The sequence below is a fragment of the Ranitomeya imitator genome, chromosome 2, assembly GCF_032444005.1.
Source record: "Ranitomeya imitator isolate aRanImi1 chromosome 2, aRanImi1.pri, whole genome shotgun sequence".
Classification (NCBI taxonomy): domain Eukaryota; kingdom Metazoa; phylum Chordata; class Amphibia; order Anura; family Dendrobatidae; genus Ranitomeya; species Ranitomeya imitator.
Window position 1 is genome coordinate 779497724 of NC_091283.1, and position 21064 is coordinate 779518787.

A 21064-nucleotide genomic window follows, 5' to 3' on the forward strand; every position below is an offset into this window, starting at 1 on the left:
AACAAGGGGGACTTAAAGAATGAGAGCGATGGCGCCAAAGAGTATACACCGTACAGTTGCTAAGGTGGGGCCTCGACATGGGATACTCACCACACACGGGGATATGAACACACACAAAATGCGCCACACACTACCACGTGATTGAACACATATTACCCTCAGCACACATTTCACCACAAATACACCAACCTCGCCACATAAAAGTCAAAACACAAAAGTCGCCACTCAAAACTCGCCACGCGCAGAACTCGCCACATGCAAAAACTAGGCTCTTGCAAAACTCGCCACAAGTGCAAAATTCTCCTCATGAAAAACTCGCCACACGCAAAACTTGCACACGTGGAAAAATTGCCACATGCACAAAAGTTGCAACACATGCAAAAGTTGCCTCACACAAAACTTGCACATACTCAAAAGGCACCACACAAAATACTCGCAACGCGCAAAACTCGCCATGCGCAAAACTTGCTGCACACAACTTGCTACACTAACCTGCCACATGCAACTCGAGACACAAAAAGTTGCTACACGCATGTTGCCACACAAAACTCATCTCACAAAAGTCGCTACATGCATGTCGCCACACGCAACTCAACACACACAACTTGACAAACGAAACTCGCCCTAAAACACACACAAGTCTGGTATTATCCTTCAAAAATAAAAATCTGATTAATAAGCAGACAAACTACAACAATTGCACCATATAGGAAATACGGCAGCTGTCAGTCACATGACCTGTCTATTATGTGTATGTGTGAGCTAATATATACTGCCAGGGGAAGGGCTTCCTGTTGGCTGGGGATTTATCAGGCTGCCAATTTAGCTTACAAATACTGAGGTAAAAATACTGAGCAAATAACGTGTGAACGAGGTCTAATACAGGAGGAGATGACACACAGGTATATACTATATACAGGGCAGATGACACACAGATATATACTATATACAGGAGAGATGACACACAGGTATATACTATATAGAGGAGGAGATGACATATAGGTACATATATATACAGGAGGAGATGACATACAGGTATATACTATATACAGGAGAAGATGACATACAGGTATATGCTATATATAGAAGATGACATGCAGGTATATACTATATGCAGGAGGAGATGACACTCAGATATATACTATATACAGGGGAGATGACACACAGGTATATACTATATACAGGAGGAGATGACATACAGGTATATGCTATATATAGAAGATGACATGCAGGTATATACTATATGCAGGAGGAGATGACACTCAGATATATACTATATACAGGGGAGATGACACACAGGTATATACTATATACAGGAGGAGATGACATACAGGTATATACTATATATAGAAGGAGATGACATTCAGGTATATACTATATATAGGGGAGATGACAAACATGTATATACTGAGGTGATGAGGTGAAAATGAGAGGTGTGAGGTGAAAATGAAAAGGTGTGAGTGCAAAATGAGAGGAGTGAGGAAAAATAGTGGAGTGATCAGAAAATGACAGATGTGAGGTTGAAATGACAAGTGTTAGGGGGGAATGAGAGGAGTGAGGGAGAAAATGAGAGATGTGAGGGGGAAAATGAAAGATGTGATTGGGAAAATGAGAGGCGTGATGGGAAAATAAGAGAAGTGAGGTGCTATAACTAACCACAGATATTTACTATGCCCAGGCAACGCCGGGCTCTTTAGCTAGTATATATATATATATATATATATATATATATATATAATGTGTTTAGTAGGGAAGGGAGGAAGCGTCACAATCCTGAACTGGATAAGAAATAAATAAGATACAGGAAATGCTGAATGTGTAATAGAAGGAGAGGGATAAAACAAAATAAAATAAAAGTAGGCAGTGATCAAAAATCAAATTACAAAAAAACAAACAAAAAAAACTTACCCTGAAAATTGTACTAGGGTCTTCATTGAGATTAACCCTCGTTATGATGCGACCAGTATTCTCTTCCACATCAAATATACTAGCACTATATGGAAACAGGGACACATCCACCTTATATCTGACACGACTGGCAGGCGTTCCCTAAGAGAAGCACAAAGGGAAAAATTATTTGCCATTCTAAATGTCTGACCAGTACTTTCAATAGAGAAGGCAGTTTTTGCATTTGTTATATAATGAGATAAACAGGAAAGCAAAGTAATATTACTGCTTATTTGTAATTTACTCAAAAACAGGATGAAAATAAATTACAGTTGCGTAATAGAAAAGGTACGTTAAGTAAAAACATGTAATAAACCAATATAAATTATCTTCTAATTTACTTTAGTGAAGTAGAGTTCAAATCAAAGGCAGAACACTTGAAAGGATTATTAGCTGCATTTTCTCCATACCAACATCATAATCTCTTCCTATTTCAATGTTTTACCAGATTTACTGTCTTGTTTACTCTAGTTAGAATGTGCTTACAAATGCTATAATGTTCTTTATTTATAAACTACCTTTTGATAATCCCTCTGCTTCTATCCATCTAAATGTTAACTTTATGGACCTGAATAGTGTAAAAGGTGGGATCAGGGCCGGACTGGGACTAAAATTCAGCCCTGGCATTTGAAGTTACACAGGCCCACTTGTCACATGGTGATTGTATAATATCTTTGTACACTTGTAGGTTACAAGAAGTGAGGGGAGTGTAACACGACTATATAACATATAATCACTGTATCCAGCATTACAGCTCAGTCCTATTTATTGCTTTTAGTTGCAGTACCAAAAAAAGCTGCTACTTTACCTACATAACTGGATCTCGTAGAAAGTGAAGGGATGAGATGACCAAAGGCTATGGAACCTCATTCTGATGCTCCATAAACTTTGCCTACAGTCACTTTTGGATCCGTTGCGCAGCATGGAACCCGGTGACTCTGAAAAGCAGTGACATCAGTAATGTCACCGCTCTTCAGATATTCCGGGTCTTGCGCTGAGCTCGGCGACTGTGAAGAGCCAGGTCTGGGCTAGTACTGGGGATGTCTGATAGACACCTCTCCATTATTTACACCAGGGATTGATAGCAGCTGACATTACGCAGCTGACATCAACCCTAAAAATCATTACACATACCAGAATAAAATGCTCTGGCGGTTGGGAAAAGCAGTAGAGTTAGCGCTATTCCCAGGCGCCGGGTGCTAACTACAACTGTCATTGCCTTGCCTCATCTCCCTGTGAAGCATTTCTGCTGTATTTACATGGACTGATCTCAGGCCGCTAAACGAGTGTGATCGACAAAACTGAAGTTGTTCGCTTGTTTCCCGGTCTCTTTACACCAACTGAGAAAGAATAATGGGGACAGAACAATCACAATTAGATCAATCTGTCCCCATACAGTATCATGTTATCAGCAGCACATTTAGGCTGTGTTCACACGTTCCGGTTTTTTCGCGGTTTTTTCGCGGTTTTTCCCGATAAAAACGCTATAAAACCGCAAAAAAAACGCATACAATAAGCATCCCATCATTTAGAATGAATTCCGCATGTTTTGTGCACATGATGCGTTTTTTTCCGCAAAAAAAACGCATCAGGCACAGAATCCGGACATGCTCTATCTTTTTGCGTTTTTTTTGCGGATTTCTCACTCCAAAATGCATTGGGAAGTGTCCGGAAAAAACCGCGGCAAAAACGCGGCAAAAACGCGGCAAAACCACGGCAAAATCGCGGCAAAAACGCACGCGGTTTTCTTGCGGATTTCATGCAGAAAATGTCTGGAATTGTCAGGAATTTTCTGCATGAATTCCTGAACGTGTGCACATAGCCTTACTGTTTACACCGGCAATGTGATGCTGAGAACAAGGATTTCTGTTCCCACATAAACAATCCAATCACTGGATGAATAAGCAGCATTTTGCTTGTTTAGTATAATACACCCCATAGTCCTCCATATATTATAATGTGCACCTCAGTTCTCGATATAGTATAATACACTCCTCAGTCCTCCGTATAGCGTAATACACTCCTCAGTTCTCCATATAATATAATACACTCCTCAGTCCTCCATATAGTATAATACACTCCTCATAGTCCTCCATATATTAAAATACACTGCTCAGTCCTCCATATAGTATAATGCACTTCTCAGTCCTCCATATAGTATAATGTACTGCCATAGTCCTCCAAATAGTATAATACACTCCTCATAGTGCTTCATATAGTATAATGCACCACCATTGTCACCCAGGTAGTTCAATTCACTTCCCATAGTATAATGCACCCCATAGTTCTTCATATAGTATAATGTATTCCCCATAGTCCTCGATACAGTATAATGCAGCCCACATATAGTGTAATGATGCCACTCCAGAGTATAATGCAGCCACCCCACAGAATATATTGTAGCCCCCTGAGTATAATGTAACCCCCCAGAGATTTTAATGCAGCCCCTCATATAGTATAATGCAGCTCCTGCATATATATGGTAGCCCCCACATAGAGCATAATGTGCCCCCCATAGAATAATAATTGAGCCCCTCCAGAGAATACAATGCAGCCCTCCTCATATAGTATAATGCAGCACCCCATAGAAAATAATGTAGCGCCCTCATAGAGTATGATGCAATCACCCCTCATAGAATATAATACAGCCCCCCATAGAATATAATGTAGCCCCCAGAGAACGTAATACAGCCCCCATAGAATGTAATACAGCCCTTCCCCATAGAATGTAATACAGCACAGCCCCCATAGAATGTAATACAGCCCCCCAATAGAATGTAATACAGCAATGTAATGCAACCAGCCCCCATAGAATGTAATGCAGCCAGCCCCATAGAATGTAATGCAGCCAGCCCCCATAGAATGTAATGCAGCCAGCTCCCATAGAATGTAATACTGCACAGCCCCCATAGAATGTAATACAGCACAGCCCCCATAGAATGTAATACAGCCCCCCCAATTGCCCCACAATCCAGTTATCACTCACTGATATTTAAAAAAAACACTCTCCTCACCTCTTCTCATGCACTGCACTGCTCCCAGCTCCGGTCTCAGCAGCTGCAGTTTGCCGAGCCACACAGCAGGTGCGCGATGATATGACGTCATCACGCATCACCAGTGCTGAATGCGGGGCGATCGGGGGGTAAGTCGGCGCTGGTGGGAGGAGTCAGCCCTTGCACAGCTTAAAGCAGCAGCGGCCCACTCCAGGCACCGCCCCCTCTGGCATTTGCCAGAAGTGCTCGATGGCCAGTCCGGCCTGTGGGATGGAAGATCATCTAATACGATTTGAATGACTGCTGAGATGCAACTAAGAAGCTCAAGTAACTCTTTCTGTGGTAAATAGTAAAACAAAAATCTTATTTATTGGCTGGATATCAGACACAGTTTTATGTTTCTTTGTAAAACATACTTACATAACAAAATACAATTTTTACTATGTGAAACACATATTCAGCTATGAGAGTTATGTCAGCCACTGGCTTAGTTGACAAGTCATCCCGAATGCTTAACATCTCTTCAAATGAAAACAATAGACAACAAACATAATCGTAGTGAGACATGTTTTCTCTGGGCTTCTACAAAGGAAAAGAAGCCACTAAAATTACATCTTATAAAGGAATTCAGGTGCTGCAAGAGATAGGAATTAGTTAGAGGGGTTTGTGAGCATTTGGACTAGGGTGGGTGGCACCATCAAAAAGGATTGGAAGAAGGGGGAATGCATGATTGCAGTGCCCAGCACTTGCACTAAACACCGTACATAATCCTAGAATGGTGTGCAGAGTCGGAGGGATCCCTTGTCTCATTTCTTAAGTATTCTGCAGGGTATACTCAGGGCAAAGTTACCATAAGCAAAAATGGCTATATTATGGCAAGTTACAGAATTATGGGGCAGTGTCAGCATTGTACGTAGCAAAATAGAAAACAGCCACACTCAAAGAGTCTTGTTTCATTTGCAAGAGAAAACACTTGTGTCTATTTCACAAGTGTTATCTCTTGCAATTGAAACAAGATTCGCTGAGTGCGGCTGTTTTCTCTTTTGGTTACGGTCACTGGACTCAGTCCATGTACAGCCTGCACCTAAACTCAAGCAGAGTGCACGTAATTTATGCAATTAGCATTGTAAGTAGACAGGCCAGGAAAAGTGCATTTGATGTAAATTACCAAAAAGAAAAGAGTGAGACAGAATCTGATGATAAAATGATTAACAAAAGCATACACCAAAATTGAGAATGAATTATAGATGAGCAGATCAGGCAAACCTCAAATTCCCCTGTTTGTGCAGATTTTCCCCAAATACTTGATTTGCAGAAAAGTTATCCTCAATGAGTATAATGTCTTTATTATACTGTAGGGTCTCATCAGATGCCAAAGCATAATAATTATATGATGTAAAAAATAATTTAAAAAAAGCCTTATACTCCTCTCATGCTTATCTCTCCGGTCCCTCCGCTCCGCACCATCACCGGTCCGATCCTGAATGCAATCTCCTGTCTCGCTAAGCCGGGACTTCCAGCTGTGATGAGGCCCTGGAATGTTCTGTGCAAGCACATGAATGGTCAAGATTTAATTTAATCCGAAGTGTGCTATAACCTTATGTATACATGCACAGAACCGTCTCAGGCATCATCATAGCTGGAGGTCCTCGCCTAGTGTGAGAGGCTAGGGAATTTCAGTGTGAGTGGTGGTAATCAGAAGATGTGGCCAGGACTAGACAGGTGACAATGAGGAGCACAGTGGCAGAGGCTTGGTGAATATAGGGAGTTTTTTTTTTTCCTATTTGATGACCCTTTATAGATCAGAAAAATTTTGGCCAGTGGCTGCCATTTTGCTGTATCAGTACAGAAGCAAAATATTTGCAGTTTGGTAAATGTGGATTCCTGCAACATTTGAGTAGAATTCAGTTTCAGTCAAATTAATTTGCTCGTCTCCAGAATGTATAGCCACAGGTGAGTGAGACATCTTCAATATGAAACAGGGCATCATGTGTACCTGCTATTAAAACAATTAGAAAGTAGCAGGGAGGAAGAACAGGACAGAGTAGTCAAAGGGATTCTGGACCATGCAAAAGCCATATTCATCATGAAGATGCCTGCAGAACAAAAGTAGGCCACTCCATTTACTGGAAGCTTGTGGGTTAGTACGAATGGCATAGAAATGGTCTATCTAAAATTGTTTTTGATTGCAGAAAAAAACACAAGTCAGTGGTCCAAATTTACTAAGAATGGTGATTTTTTTTATTTCTGTCAATCTAAGGAAATGAGCAAACTGGAGTGATTTTTGACAAAGTTATTAAAAGTTGCTTGCTTCTTAATAAATTTGGTATACTGTATATTACCTGTCTGAAGAAAAATGTAATGATAGAAAGTCACCATCCTTTTTCACACCTATAGGCCCCCGCTCACCAGAGTACCCATACATTTTTGAAGAAAGAGTTTAAGTGCAATGTCTTACTAATTTATTACCGTGTATACTCGAGTATAAGCTGAGTCATCTAATTTTTCCAAGGAAAACTGGGTAAGCTTATTGACTCGAGTATAAGCTGGGTATGCATTGTCCCCTTATCCCTGTCCTGCTATGTGTGGCTCACCCGGTCTCCTAGTTGTATGCATGGCTCAGTGTCTTCCCCATCCTACCCCTTGTATGCATGGCTCAGTGTCTTCCCCATCCTCCCCCTTGTATGCATGGCTCAGCATCCTCCCCATCCTCCCCCTTGTATGCATGGCTCAGCATCCTCCCCATCCTCCCCCTTATATGTATGGCTCAGCGTCCTCCCCATCCTTCCCCTTCTATGCATGGCTCCGCGTCTTCCCCCATCATACTCACTCTCCACACGTGGTCGCTGGATGTCACTGTATCTCCATTGTCTAGCGCTGGCAGCTCTCCTCTCCTCTGCTCGGCGGTCACATGGTACCGCTCACTAAGGTAATGACTATGCGCTCCACACCTATGGGAGTAGAGACGCGTACATATTCTTTACCTTAATGAGTGGTACCACATGATGGCTGAGCAGAGGCGAGGTGAGCTGCCGTCAACAGACAATGGACAACGGAGATGCAGGGACATGCCGGACCATGCGAGGAGGGCGAGTATGATTTCAAAATCTCTGCTTATACATGAGTATATACAGTACTCATTTGGTAAGTTACTCATGTCTCATATCATATACTGTATATCAGTGATAGCTCCAGGTCTTCTATCAACCTCATTTAAAACCACAATGATATTCTTTTTGTGATTTGTAAATGTTCCACAATATCTCTCTGTCCCAAGTCTCTTTCCAATCCTTAAACTTTCAAGGTTGAATATTTGAGTACAAAAAAATCTGTTTTCTAAGTACTGTATATAGCAACATGATAAAATATTCTAACATTTTAGAGAACTGAATAAGTGTGGGAGAAATGCAGTGAAATATTTTGCCAACATTTCTAAAACATGAATATTACAAAAATATGGTGTCTCTACAAATCTACTATAATCATAGTTTCCTAAGTATCAATTTGCTGCTAATTTATTGCAGTTAGAGAGACTCAATTGACATTTGGCACTTCTACCACAAAATTATCCGTATGACAGAGAGATATCTAATCAGAGAGAGACAAACACAAACAGAATGCATTCTCAGACCTGAATGCGACAAAAAAAGAGAAAAAGTAAAAATTTTAAAGAATTATGCATCAGTGAAAGAAGAAAAGCTTTTTATTCAACATACTTTGTTTGCCTTGCAACAAAGTGAGAGATAAATTGACATCATAATTTTTGTTTTCTACATCTTTTCCCCTACACTTCAAGCTGAAATGAAATTTCTGTGTTATCTAAGCTATTTACTGTTAAAGGGACCTTCTATATGAGCCAGAATGGACATCCAATCTGTAACAGCAGCTCATCTTCTAATGGATACAAGTTCAAAAATTACCTAGACTGTCCGCTACGTAATACTACAGATGGGCTCGCTGCTACCCTCTCTCTAATTTGGTTAGTCTCCAATTTCTCATGCTGCAAATTCAAAACAAAATTGTGACATGCTAGTAAGCCAACTGATATCCAGTATTTCACATTACAAACACATGTAAAGCATGTACATCGCATGACAGAGTATCAGAAAATCATATTTAATTTTTTTTTTATTACAGCTTACCATGTCACATCACATGAGATATTCTGAGCCAGGACCAAAGGTAAGGAGTAACATATTTGTTTTTTGTTTTTTTCGTGCATCTTCCATTACAGAAGAAACTTTGGGCTGACAATGGCTTCTGCTATGAAAATGAACTGATTAATGGAAATGTTGGAAGCCTGGATCTTTGACACATATGTGTATGCGTATGCATGTATATATACAGTGGGGAAAATAAGTATTTGATACAGTGCTGATTTTGCAAGTTTTGCCACATAAAATAATTCAGAGGTCTGTAATTTAAATCGTAAGTAGACTTCAATTGTGAAAAAATCCACTTCAATCTTGAAAAATCCAGAAAATCAGGTTGTATGATTTTTACATTACTAACTAATTAGTAGTGATGAGCAAAAAGTGAAATATTCAGATTCAGGAAAGTCGTCACAAATACTTCCAACTATCCGTGTATTTGCACTGAATAACAGATCTAATGCAAGTCAATGGAAAAGCAGAATATTTTTCTGCTGGACCCAACAAACAGGTCGGGAGTCGTGGGAAAAAAGCTGAAATGGATAGGATAGATCTAGATAAAAAGTTGGCAATTCATCTGCTGTGTACAGTAAAACACAGCATGACAGGTTAGAATAGAATAAATAGAATAGCTATATAAATGTAGAATAGATAGATATATAGATGTCAGTAACACACAAATACACTGCTCAAAAAATAATTGAACACTTTAACAACAGAATATAACTCCAAGTAAATCAAACTTCTGTGAAATCAAACTGTCCATTTAGGAAGCAACATTGTTTGACAATCAATTTCACATGCTGTTGTGCAAATGGAGTAGACAACAAATTAGAAAATTATTGACAATTATCAAGACACACTCAATAAAGGAGTGGTTCTGCAGGTGGGGACCACAGACCACATCTCAGTATCAATGCTTTCTGGCTGTTGTTTTGGTCACTTTTGAATGTTGGTTGTGCTTTCACACTCGGGGCAGCATGAGACGGACTCTACAACCCACACAAGTGGTTCAGGTAGTGCAGCTCATCCAGGATGGCACATCAATGTGGGCTGTGGCAAGAATGTTTGCTGTGTCTGTCAGCGCAGTGTCCAGAGGCTGGAGGTGCTAGAAAGAGACAGGCCAGTACACCAGAAAACATGGAGGGGGCCGTAGGAGGGCAGAAACCCTGCAGCAGGACCGCTACCTCAGCCTTTGTGCATGGAGTAACAGGAGGAGCACTGCCAGAGCCCTGCAAAATGACCTCCTGCAGGCCACAAATGTGAATGTGTCTTCAAATGGTTAGAAACTGACTCCATGAGGATGGTCTGAGGCCCGATGTCCACAGATGGGGTTGTGCTCACAGCCCAACATTGTGCAGGACAATTGGCATTTGCTACAGAACTCCAGGATTGGCAAATTTACCTCTGGCGCCCTATGCTCTTCACAGATGAAAGCAGTTTCACACTGAGCACATGTGATAGACATGAAAGAGTCTGGAGACGCCGTGGAGAGTGATCTGCTGCCTGCAACATCCTTCAGCATGACCAGTTTGGCAGTGGATTAGTAATGGTGTGGGGTGGCATTTCTTTGGAGGGCCTCACAGCCCTCCATGTGCTCTCCAGAGGTAGCCTGACTGCCATTAGGTACTGAGATGAGATCCTCAGACCCCTTGTGAGACCGTATGCTGGTGCGGTTGGCTATGGATTCCTCCTAATGCAGGACAATGCCAGACCTCATGTGGCTGGAGTGTGTCAGCAGTTTCTGCAAAATGAAGGCATTGAAGCTATGGACTGGTCCGCCCTTTCCCCAGACCTGAATCCGATTGAACACATCTGGGACATAATGTCTCGCACCATCCACCAATGTCATGTTGCACCACAGACTGTCAAGGAGTTGGCGGATGCTTTAATCCAGGTCTGCGAGGAGATCCCTCAGGAGACCATCGCCACCTCATCAGGAGCATGCCCAGGCATTACTGTAGGGAGGTCATACAGGCACATGGAGGCAACACACACACAACTGAACATAATTTCCTTGTCTTGAGGTATTTCCACTGAAGTTGGATCGGCCTGTAATTTGATTTTCCACTTTTATTCTGAGCATCATTCCAAATCCAGATCTCCATGGGATATTCATTTTGATTTACATTGATTATTTTTATGTTTTATTGTTCTCAACACATTCCACTATGTAATGAATAAAGATTTGCAACTGCTGCTTTCTTTTTTGAACTTTATATATATATGTATATATATATATACAGTGGGGCAAAAAAGTATTTAGTCAGTTAGCAATAGTGCAAGTTCCACCACTTAAAAAGATGAGAGGCGTCTGTAATTTACATCATAGGTAGACCTCAACTATGGGAGACAAACTGAGAAAAAAAAATCCAGAAAATCACATTGTCTGTTTTTTAAACATTTTATTTGCATATTATGGTGGAAAATAAGTATTTGGTCAGAAACAAAATTTCATCTCAATACTTTGTAATATATCCTTTGTTGGCAATGACAGAGGTCAAACGTTTTCTGTAAGTCTTCACAAGGTTGCCACACACTGTTGTTGGTATGTTGGCCCATTCCTCCCTGCAGATCTCCTCTAGAGCAGTGATGTTTTTGGCTTTTCGCTTGGCAACACGGACTTTCAACTCCCTCCAAAGGTTTTCTATAGGGTTGAGATCTGGAGACTGGCTAGGCCACTCCAGGACCTTGAAATGCTTCTTACGAAGCCACTCCTTCGTTGCCCTGGCGGTGTGCTTTGGATCATTGTCATGTTGAAAGACCCATCCACGTTTCATCTTCAATGCCCTTGCTGATGGAAGGAGGTTTGCACTCAAAATCTCACGATACATGGCCCCATTCATTCTTTCATGTACCCGGATCAGTCGTCCTGGCCCCTTTGCAGAGAAACAGCCCCAAAGCATGATGTTTCCACCACCATGCTTTACAGTAGGTATGATGTTTGATGGATGCAACTCAGTATTCTTTTTCCTCCAAACACGACAAGTTGTGTTTCTACCAAACAGTTCCAGTTTGGTTTCATCAGACCATAGGACATTCTCCCAAAACTCATCTGGATCATCCAAATGCTCTCTAGCAAACTTCAGACGGTTTCCGGACATGTACTGGCTTAAGCAGTGGGACACGTCTGGCACTGCAGGATCTGAATCCATGGTGGCGTAGTATGTTACTTATGGTAGGCCTTGTTACATTGGTCCCAGCTCTCTGCAGTTCATTCACTAGGTCCCCCCGCGTGGTTCTGGGATTTTTGCTCACCGTTCTTGTGATCATTCTGACCCCACGGGGTGGGATTTTGCGTGGAGCCCCAGATCGAGGGAGATTATCAGTGGTCTTGTATGTCTTCCATTTTCTAATTATTGCTCCCACTGTTGATTTCTTCACTCCAAGCTGGTTGGCTATTGCAGATTCAGTCTTCCCAGCCTGGTGCAGGGCTACAATTTTGTTTCTGGTGTCCTTTGACAGCTCTTTGGTCTTCACCATAGTGGAGTTTGGAGTCAGACTGTTTGAGGGTGTGCACAGGTGTCTTTTTATACTGATAACAAGTTTAAACAGGTGCCATTACTACAGGTAATGAGTGGAGGAAAGAGGAGACTCTTAAAGAAGAAGTTACATGTCTGTGAGAGCCAGAAATCTTGATTGTTTGTTTCTGACCAAATACTTATTTTCCACCATAAAATGCAAAAAAAATGATAAAAAAACAGACAATGTGATTTTCTGGGGTTTTTTTTCTCAGTTTGTCTCCCATAGTTGAGGTCTACCTATGATGTAAGTTACAGACGCCTCTCATCTTTTTAAGTGGTGGAACTTGCACTATTGCTGACTGACTAAATACTTTTTTGCCCCACTGTATATATATATATATATATATATATATATATATATAGTGACAGGGTCATTGGCAAAGTATTTGAGAGGATATATGTGTCACGCAGGTGCTATCCTCCATGATGTGAAACCCGAAAGTTGTTCTAAAGCATGTTATATGCTGAGGGGTTAATTGGTCATGACAGGGTTGTTTTTTTGTTAGTAGCAGCAAGAGATGGGCAGGACAGCTACTCACCAAACCACCACCCTAAGGGCGTGGTTCAGTAGGTAAATATCTGACCACAGAGTTGATTAGAGAGTTCTGTGTGTTTGGAGGATGAAGTCTCCAGACTGGAGCTCAAGTGTGAGCAGAAATTAGTTATTTTCCACAAGGCTGGAGCAACAGTGGAAAGGACTTTTTATTTATTTTTATTCATGCCAGAAATTACCTTAAGGTACCATTACACTAAACGACTTACCGACGATCACGACCAGCGATACGACCTGGCCGTGATCGTTGGTAAGTCGTTGTGTGGTCGCTGGGGAGCTGTCACACAGACAGCTCTCTCCAGCGACCAACGATCAGGGGAACGACTTCGGCATCGGTGAAACTGTCTTCAATGATGCTGAAGTCCCCAGGTAACCAGGGTAAACATCGGGTTACTAAGTGCAGGGCCTCGCTTAGTAAACCGATATTTACCCTGGTTACCATTGTAAAAGTAAAAAAAAAAAACACTACATGCTCACATTCTGATGTCTGTCATGTTCCCCGCCGTCAGCTTCCGGTACTGACTGTGTCAGCGCCGGCCGTAAAGCAGAGCACAGCGGTGACATCACCGCTGTGCTCTGCTTTACGGCCGGCGCTGACAGTCAGTGCAGGGAAGCTGACGGCGGGGGACGTGACAGACATCGGAATGTGAGTATGTACTGTTTTTTTTTTTAACTTTTACAATGGTAACCAGGGTACATATCGGGTTACTAAGCGCGGCCCTGCGCTTAGTAACCCAATATTTACCCTGGTTACAAGTGAACACATCGCTGGATCGGCGTCACACACGCCGATCCAGCGATGACAGCGGGTGATCAGCGACCAAAAAAAGGTCCTGATCATTCCCCAGCGACCAACGATCTCCCAGCAGGGGCCTGATTGTTGGTCGCTGTCACACATAACGAGATCGTTAGTGGGATCGTTGCTATGTCACAAAAAGCGTGACGTTGCAACGATATCGTTAACGAAATCGTTATGTGTGAAGGTACCGTTATTCCTTATTACATATTATTACTTATGTAGACATTGGAGCATTACTATGTTCCCATCGGGCCTTTGTAAAGATAATTGCTGTGAGAGTTCTACTTAGAGTTGTCCACACTCCAATATGAGCTTATGTCATATCTTCCTGCTCAAGTCCACATATGATTTGTAGCTACAGCGGGAGGACCCCAAATCTTTCATTCTTCTCGTAGTAAGGCCTTTTAGCCGAGGAATGCCTTAAAAGTCACATTTTCTTGATCTTAATTTTAATAATAATGTTAATCTTGAGAAATTGAAAAGCTGCCAAACCCATACAGTTACATTGTAATAAAAAAAAGAACCTTCCATGTGTATCTATATGCAAACTATCACATTGGTAATCCTTGAGTTACATCTTAATAGGGCAGCAATTAGTTGAGAAAGAATAACTTCCCTGCCTTCCCTGAGAACCCAAAAGTATGACTTCAGTATAAGACTTTGGAAGAGTAATAGATCTCAAATGTCACAAACTGCACTGTAACCTTTTGTTACCTTGCAAGACTTTTTGATGAATGTCTGCCCGGATGACAGAGAATGTATGTCTGAAGCAGAACTTATGCCATACAGCTTTACATTTTGCCGATATCCTGCCAAAAACTAATGTTCTCATATTATGGAGCTGCCAGTATAAAGCTATCAACACTTTGTAGCTGGTCATAACAGAGAGCCAACAAAGGTTGTCATGGATATATTAGTATCATTAATCATGTCTCTTCAACTGCTGAGTTTTAGCACAATGACAGCCGTTATTCTTGAGTATTAAAATGAAGCATGCAGAAATCTTTAATTTTGTATACTCGTCAGCGCCTCTAGGATAACAAAAAATCTGTGTTTGTAAATGATAAAAAATATTCTATATAATGAATAATGACAGTAAATTTATGGATTTTTCATCCGCCTCCCATAATGTCATTTAAAGGAGAAAAATTAAATCAGTATGCCGTTCTGACAGAGAGACTCCCACAGCCAATGTGAACATCATCAATCTATCATAGACTATGACAATTCTCTGTTAGGCATTAGGGAACCGTATTGTCAACAGTTCTTAATACTCCTTTTCTTTAAACTACGTCTATGATCATTGTTAATTATATGAAACAAGTCTATGAAATATTATTATAAAATATATATGAAATACTAATATATCATGTGAAGTGGCTCTAGGCCGAATAAAGCTGATAGAGGTAGTTGTTTTTAGTCACAAGAAGGTAGAAGAGGAAACTTTGCCAAGACGCCGAGTTGCTTTATACCCAAATGGCCAACAATGTACATTTAGTTGAGGAGGCCACCTAGCAAAATTGAAAATATGATTTTTTTTTTTGCTGATTGACTACTTGGGACTGGTGGATTTGCTGTCTTTTTACCATAATCTTTTCCAGAAACTATATGTTAATTTCTACTGTTTTTCATTGAAAAGAGGCAGGCTCTCGTCAACACTTAAATGATGGATGTTTCAAAAGAGAAGAAGAAACTTAATCTGCACCCAGGGGCCCATTACACATGCAGGACAGTGGTGCTGTGAAAATTTGCATCGATTCCTATTATGTGTAGGCTTCTTTGTTGTATATTATGAAAATGTAATAAAATTCATTTTAGATGGTAAAAATGTTCTGGTGACGATAATCATTAAAGCGCGATCGCAGCTTTCAGAAGATATTCCCTCTGCCTTCAGATTGGCGTTCCCGCGATGTCATCGCGGGGGCCCGATCATTGCCATGGCGACCCATGGGTGGTCATGCCGACCCTAGGGTCAACAAGCTACAGAAAGCTTCTAAGGCCATGCTCACAGCATGGTGTCAGAAGTTTTCATTATAGGTATAATACACACATTTAAGGAACAAATGTGGCAAAAAGAAAATCCACTGTGTAAATTGTGAAGATGATTAAAGACACATTGAGGTTGTTCAGAATTAATTCAAAGCTGTTTATTAGCTAGCTGCCATAAAAAGTAATTCCAAAGTTACTGATGAGAATTTACAAATACTTCTGTCCTTTCCCACGTTTTAAATATTTGAAGAGCAGCAGAACAAATTAAGGAAAAAAGTGTTTCCAAGTTTATTTGTATCTTATTTAAATATATAGTACTGTGTGGGTTTATCAAACACTCCTGCATTTCAAATCAGCTACTAATAGTGCACAAATGAAACAGTGGAAACAGCCCATTCATCATGGAGTTTGAGAGAAAAGTTAACAAAATGAGATAATGTAGTATATTACTATGCAAAGACTGAGCAATAATTACATTTAAAAAAAGTTTAAGGAAAAGCTAATATCAAAGTTAAGATGATGGAGGAAGAGGGATATATTTTTCTCCAGTTCGCCAGAGTTCTCACAAAATATAACTATGCTTATTGGTTAATTGACTTTCTTTGAACCTTAAAGACCTTCCTATTGTGCAGAGACAAATTAATATACAGTATGTTCATAATGGAGCAAAACCACAGCCAGATGTTCCTAAACCTTGGTTAAAGCTGTTTCTTTATCCTGAAAATCAGGATCAGAGATGATGTAGAACAATATCTGGTACTTGTCAAATAACTTGTCTTTAGGGTTCGATAGCCTTTAAGAAGCATGACAGTTGTTTGCAACTTTATAATTGCTTTAATGTTATTTCTACTCAATAAATTACAACAGAAACTAAACCGATGTTCTTTGTTTACACTTTTTGCTTCCTCTTGATTATAATTTGAATTCCTCTGATGACTGGAAATAGATGATGCAGAAAAGAACAAGCAACAAACCTTGTCATGAATATTCAAGGTTTCCAATCATACATACATAAGCAATCTGTATTTACACACTCTGACATCAGTGAACAGGATTTGAGAAAAAGCATCTTAAGTCATCCAGATTAAACATGTACACATTTTATGTTTTTACTTCAATTTCGGTAAACTTTTGTGATGTCTGACAAACTACAGAAAGATACTGCAAAACATCATCTGCTTGAGATGAGAGTAGAGACTGCCAAAAACTCGTTATAAACTTTTCAATTGTATTTTGCTCAAAGCACACTGTAAAAGAGACCATATATCGCTGTATAAAATGCCATTTACAAAAAGTCCAGCCAATTATCTTATGGGTCTCCAATACCAAAAGATGATCTGGGAAAGAGAGTCAGACATATTGAACTTTAATTCTCAGTATTTTCATTCTAAGGAAAGTTACGCCACCACCAGAAGTATCCAACATTGATTTCCTCCGTTATCCCCATTAAAAACAAGCACCTTTACCAATCCAAAAGTGTATGCATATGGTTAGTTGAGACAAAGAGTTGTTTGGCTGACAATGGAAGTGTATGATCACATTAGGCTTATGTGCTGCTAAAGCTTTTTTTGAATCTTTGAGAGTCAGATACCTTTTTTGAGATGTCTATGCGAGTTTCACAAAGATAATGCCTGGTTAGATTCAATTTATTTTTACTTTGCAATAGTGGATAAGAAAGAGGCTGTACGACTGTGCCATATGGGTGTCATAGAGGGTGATTCTACAGTAAGAACTCTGCTATATAAACCTGAGATGAACGTTGTCGTAAAGACCAGTTGTCACTATTGAGGACTCACTATGATCATGAGCAGTGATGTTTTGGGCCTGTCGCTGGGCAACATGGACTTTCAACTTTTGCCAAAGGTTTTCTATGGGGTTGAGATGAGGAGACTGGCTAGGCCACTCCAGGACCTTCATATGCTTCTTATGAAGCCACTCCTTCTCTGCTCTGGTGGTGTGCTTGGGATCATTAACATGCTAAAAGACCTATCCACGTTTCATCTTCAATGCTCTTGCTAATGGAAGGAGGTTTGCATTCAAAATGTTACGATACATGGCCCCTTTCATTCTTTCATGTTCACGGATCAGTCATCCTGGTCCCTTTGCAGAGAAACAGCCCCAAAGCATGATTTTGCCACCCTCATGATTCACAGTAGGTATGGTGTTCTTTGGATGCAACTCAACTATTTGTCTCCTCCGAACCCAACGAGTTTTGTTTCTACCAAACAGTTCTACTTTTGTTTCATCAAACCATTTGACATTCTCCCAATACTCTTCTGGACAATCCAAATGTTCTTTAGCAAACTTCAGATGGGCCTGGACATGTACTGGCTTAAGCAGGGGGACACGTCTGGCACTGCAGGATCTGAGTCCCTGGCGGCATGGTGTGTTACTGATGGTAGTCTTTGTTACAATGGTCCCAGTTCTATGCAGATCATTCACTAAATCACCTCATGTGGTTCTGGGATTTTTGCTCATCATTCTTGCGATCATTTTGACCCCACCGGATGAGATCTTGCGTGGAGTCCCATATCGAGGGAGATTATCAGTGGTTTTGTATGTCTTCCATTTCCTTATTATTGCTCCCACAATTGATTTCATCACACCAAGCTGCTTGCCTATTGCAGATTCAGTCTTCCCAGCCTGGTGCAGGGCTACAATTTTGTTTCTGGTGTCCTTCTACAGCTCTTTGGTCTTCACCATAGTGGAGTTTGGAGTGTAATTGTTTGAGGTTGTGAACAGGTGTCTTTTATACTGATAACAAGTTCAAACAGGTGACATTACTATAGGTAAAAAGTGGAGGACAGAGGAGCCTCTTAAAGAAAAAGTTACAGGTCTTTGAGAGCCAGAAATCTTGCATGTTTTTAGGTGACCAAATACTTATTTTCAACCATAATTTGCAAAAGAAATCTTGCCAAATCAGACAAGGTGATTTTCTGGATTTGTTTTCTCAGTTTTGACTCTCATAGTTGTGGTCTACCTATTATGTCAATTACAGGCCTCTCTCATCTTTTTAAGTGGGAGAACTTGCACAATTGGTGGCTGGTTAAACACTTTTTTTCCACACTGTCCACAGAATCATAACAATTCAGATATTTTTTATATTCCTTTTGAGATGGTCCTGGTATTAATCCCGTTTAGCCTATAATGGGTATTCCAGGTCACCCATATCACCCACAAAGTTGTAAAATGTGTTTTTCTCTGAATTTTATTTCACTCTCTGTACTGACATAAAGTGAATTAGTTAAGAAGCTGGACCGCATATGTGCTGGTTTCTGTAGTACATGCCAAGCATAAATGTATTAAATAAATTCACAACTAGAGATGAGACGATTTTTTGAAATTTGAATTAGTTGGCTTTGCCAATTTTTACCAAAAGATTCATTGCACGGAGAATAAATTTGTTCAAATTTCAAAACTGGAAAGTTTGCTATTGCTTGGAAAATACAGGTGGTGGGAGAGCACAAAGTGAGAACCCCACTGATCAGAAAAACGTATACTCAATAGGAGATAGAGAGAGAGGACCCTGCTGATTATGAAAGCTTACACTCTATAGGAGAGAGAAAGAAGACCCCGCTAATAATAAGAGCTTATACAATATAGAAGAGCTGTAGTACAGGAATAATATGTGGATTTTCTGAGATGCTGGTGAACAGCAATATGATCCAGGATAGACAGACCCTAAAGAATGTGGTTTTATTATGGACGTGTTTCGAAGTTGGCACACTTCTTCCTCAGGATTAATCACATCAGTGTACCAACTTCGAAAGGAGTCCACAATAAAATCATATTCATTACAGTCTGTCTATCCTGGATCATATTTCTATTCACCAGGACAACAGAAAAAACACAAATTATTCCTGTATTCAATGTGAACTGGTCAGACAACCTGTGGATCTGCAGCAGCTGTATACATATGACATCAAATTGCCGTGTATCCACCACTTTGTCAGGTTAGCATAACCTTTAAAAACTAAGCAATTTATACCGGATAAAACCATACTTTTTTGTTCTCCAGATCATGTATCAATGTATAGGAGAGTGATCCAGTGACTCAGGGAATGGAAAATGACTCTGCTGCATATATTGTGCTCTATTGGTAACCGATTATTTGAGATGGCCTAGGTACTGACCACCACTGTTCAAGGTTTGATAATCTGCTACATTTCATGGCTTCAGGGCATTTTGGGGAGGCCTGCATGGTTATTATCTCATTCTCTGATGCTTCAGCAATGTGGGAAATGTTTCCAGGCAAGGTTTTTGTATTGGGGGTACCGATAATCAACACACAAAGTGCTTAAATGTCCATGAAAACACATATTTCAAGAAATTCGTATCGAACTCGATTCCCTTCAAATCAATCTACTCATCTCTATTCACAGCCATTAAATTATCCATGAAAAAAAACATACTGTGAGTCCAAAATAAGTGCCATCGTACTTCACCATCTCAATATGTATTTTCACAGCATTGGGCACACTGCTGCCTGAAAATAACCTCCAATTTTTCACTCGGTCCAGGGTACAAATGAGATAATAAATCACAGATCCAGAGACTTGAGCTCCACTAACAAACATTTCTGTAAACCTTTGCCCATGCCAGGTTTAACAATAAAAATATTTTGCTCTGCAACGTGTAAAGTGATTGCACTCCCATTTTCCTTTACCACTAAATGGAGACAATCAATCTTAGTAGAAGTGCTTTGTTTCATAGCGAAGGGGCAAACTTTTTCTCATGCAGATAAATATTATCTCTGGAAATAACATTGCAACCAAGACAGCTGCCATTTGGATGACTTTGCCGAAAAACTCCGGTAATACTAGTGCCCTTCACTGAGGGTGATGATAACATAATGTTAATGTTCCCCAAATAAAACATCATATTCATGACCAACACATGTTTAAAAAGAGTCTGCACAGTCACCCACATGCAATAATATATTAAACTCATGTTGCCCTGCAGTTAAAAGATCTAATTTTTGGATTTGTTATCCCAACTCATATTGCAAGACTCGTTAAAGGGTTGATTGTGACTTGTAGGATCACTACTTCCAACAGGTGGCACTATAGAGTTCAACTCCTCTTTTTCTCTGAAGAGACAATTTTCAT

General features: G+C 40.3%; 1 protein-coding gene across 1 annotated transcript in view; it reads right to left on the minus strand.

Annotated features, from left to right (window-relative positions):
* PCDH15 (protocadherin related 15) overlaps positions 1–21064 on the minus strand; it is a 2320333-nt gene that overhangs the window by 590813 nt on the left and 1708456 nt on the right. The window contains exon 23 of the mRNA XM_069753541.1: positions 1909–2049. Coding sequence (XP_069609642.1) covers positions 1909–2049 — 141 coding nt within the window. The remainder of the gene's footprint in view (positions 1–1908; positions 2050–21064) is intronic.